The 945-nt window shown below is 43.9% G+C and overlaps 1 protein-coding gene across 1 annotated transcript; it reads left to right on the forward strand.

Annotated features, from left to right (window-relative positions):
• Nucleotides 1–73: 73 nt before the first annotated feature.
• Nucleotides 74–437, forward strand: SARC_17329 (hypothetical protein; the record flags this gene model as incomplete). The annotated part of the gene is made up of 1 exon (XM_014288575.1): nucleotides 74–437. A coding segment is annotated over one exon (364 nt), but the record flags the coding sequence as incomplete, so codon positions are not given.
• Nucleotides 438–945: the final 508 nt, after the last annotated feature.

The raw sequence follows: 945 nt of genomic DNA on the forward strand, positions 1-945 counted from the left end.
TATGTAATATTGATATAGTCATAATAGCCAATATATAAGAACAAATCAGTACCGGGTTATTCCCATGCTCACTATGCCTTTGTGTTGCGTGTGCTCGTCTTCCCAGACCATCTTCTACACCGAAACCCCTTTGCAAGTGGAGCAGGATGATACCATCAGCGGCGTCGTCACACTGTCATGCAACAACACCTTCAAGCGATGGCTGAACATGACCTTCGAATGGGACGCATACACACGCGAGGGCAAACACCTGCCGCTACACAGCACCTCACAGACACCCAATAGCTCGGTACACGCACAGACACTCGATAACTCAACGCACGCAAAGACAGACACTGCAGAGGTCCACAATGATACGGAACAGACACAACGCCCTACGGCAACGGACGAGAGGGTGCAAGGGAGCGATGACAAGGACATCAGTGCGTGCAAGAGACGTAGGAGGTTCACAAACACGTGCACATACATCATGAAGGACAGTTAGACAACTAGAAGTAATCAAATAAAGTCAATGGGGACAAGATATCTAAGAAGCTCACAAACAAACACGTGCACATACATCATGAGGGACAGTTAGACGACAGCTAGAAGTAATCAAATAAAGTCAGTGGGGACAAGATATCTAAAAAGCTCACAAACAAACACGTGCACATGCATCATGAAGGACAGTTAGACAGCTAGAGATAATCAAATAAAGTTAATGGGGACAAGATATCTAAGGAGATCACAAAAAAACACGTGCACATACATCATGAAGGACAGTTTGACAACTAGATATAATCAAATAAAGTCAATGGGGAAAAGACATCTAAGAAGATCACAAACAACCGCGTGCACATACATCATGAAGGACATTTAGACAGCTAGAGATAATCAAATAAAGTACGAGAGCTATGCGTGTCATGCAATACAATGGACCTTCATAACGATGTGCACATAAAACCC

The sequence above is a fragment of the Sphaeroforma arctica genome (genome assembly GCF_001186125.1).
Source record: "Sphaeroforma arctica JP610 unplaced genomic scaffold supercont1.10398, whole genome shotgun sequence".
NCBI classification, from domain to species: domain Eukaryota; class Ichthyosporea; order Ichthyophonida; genus Sphaeroforma; species Sphaeroforma arctica.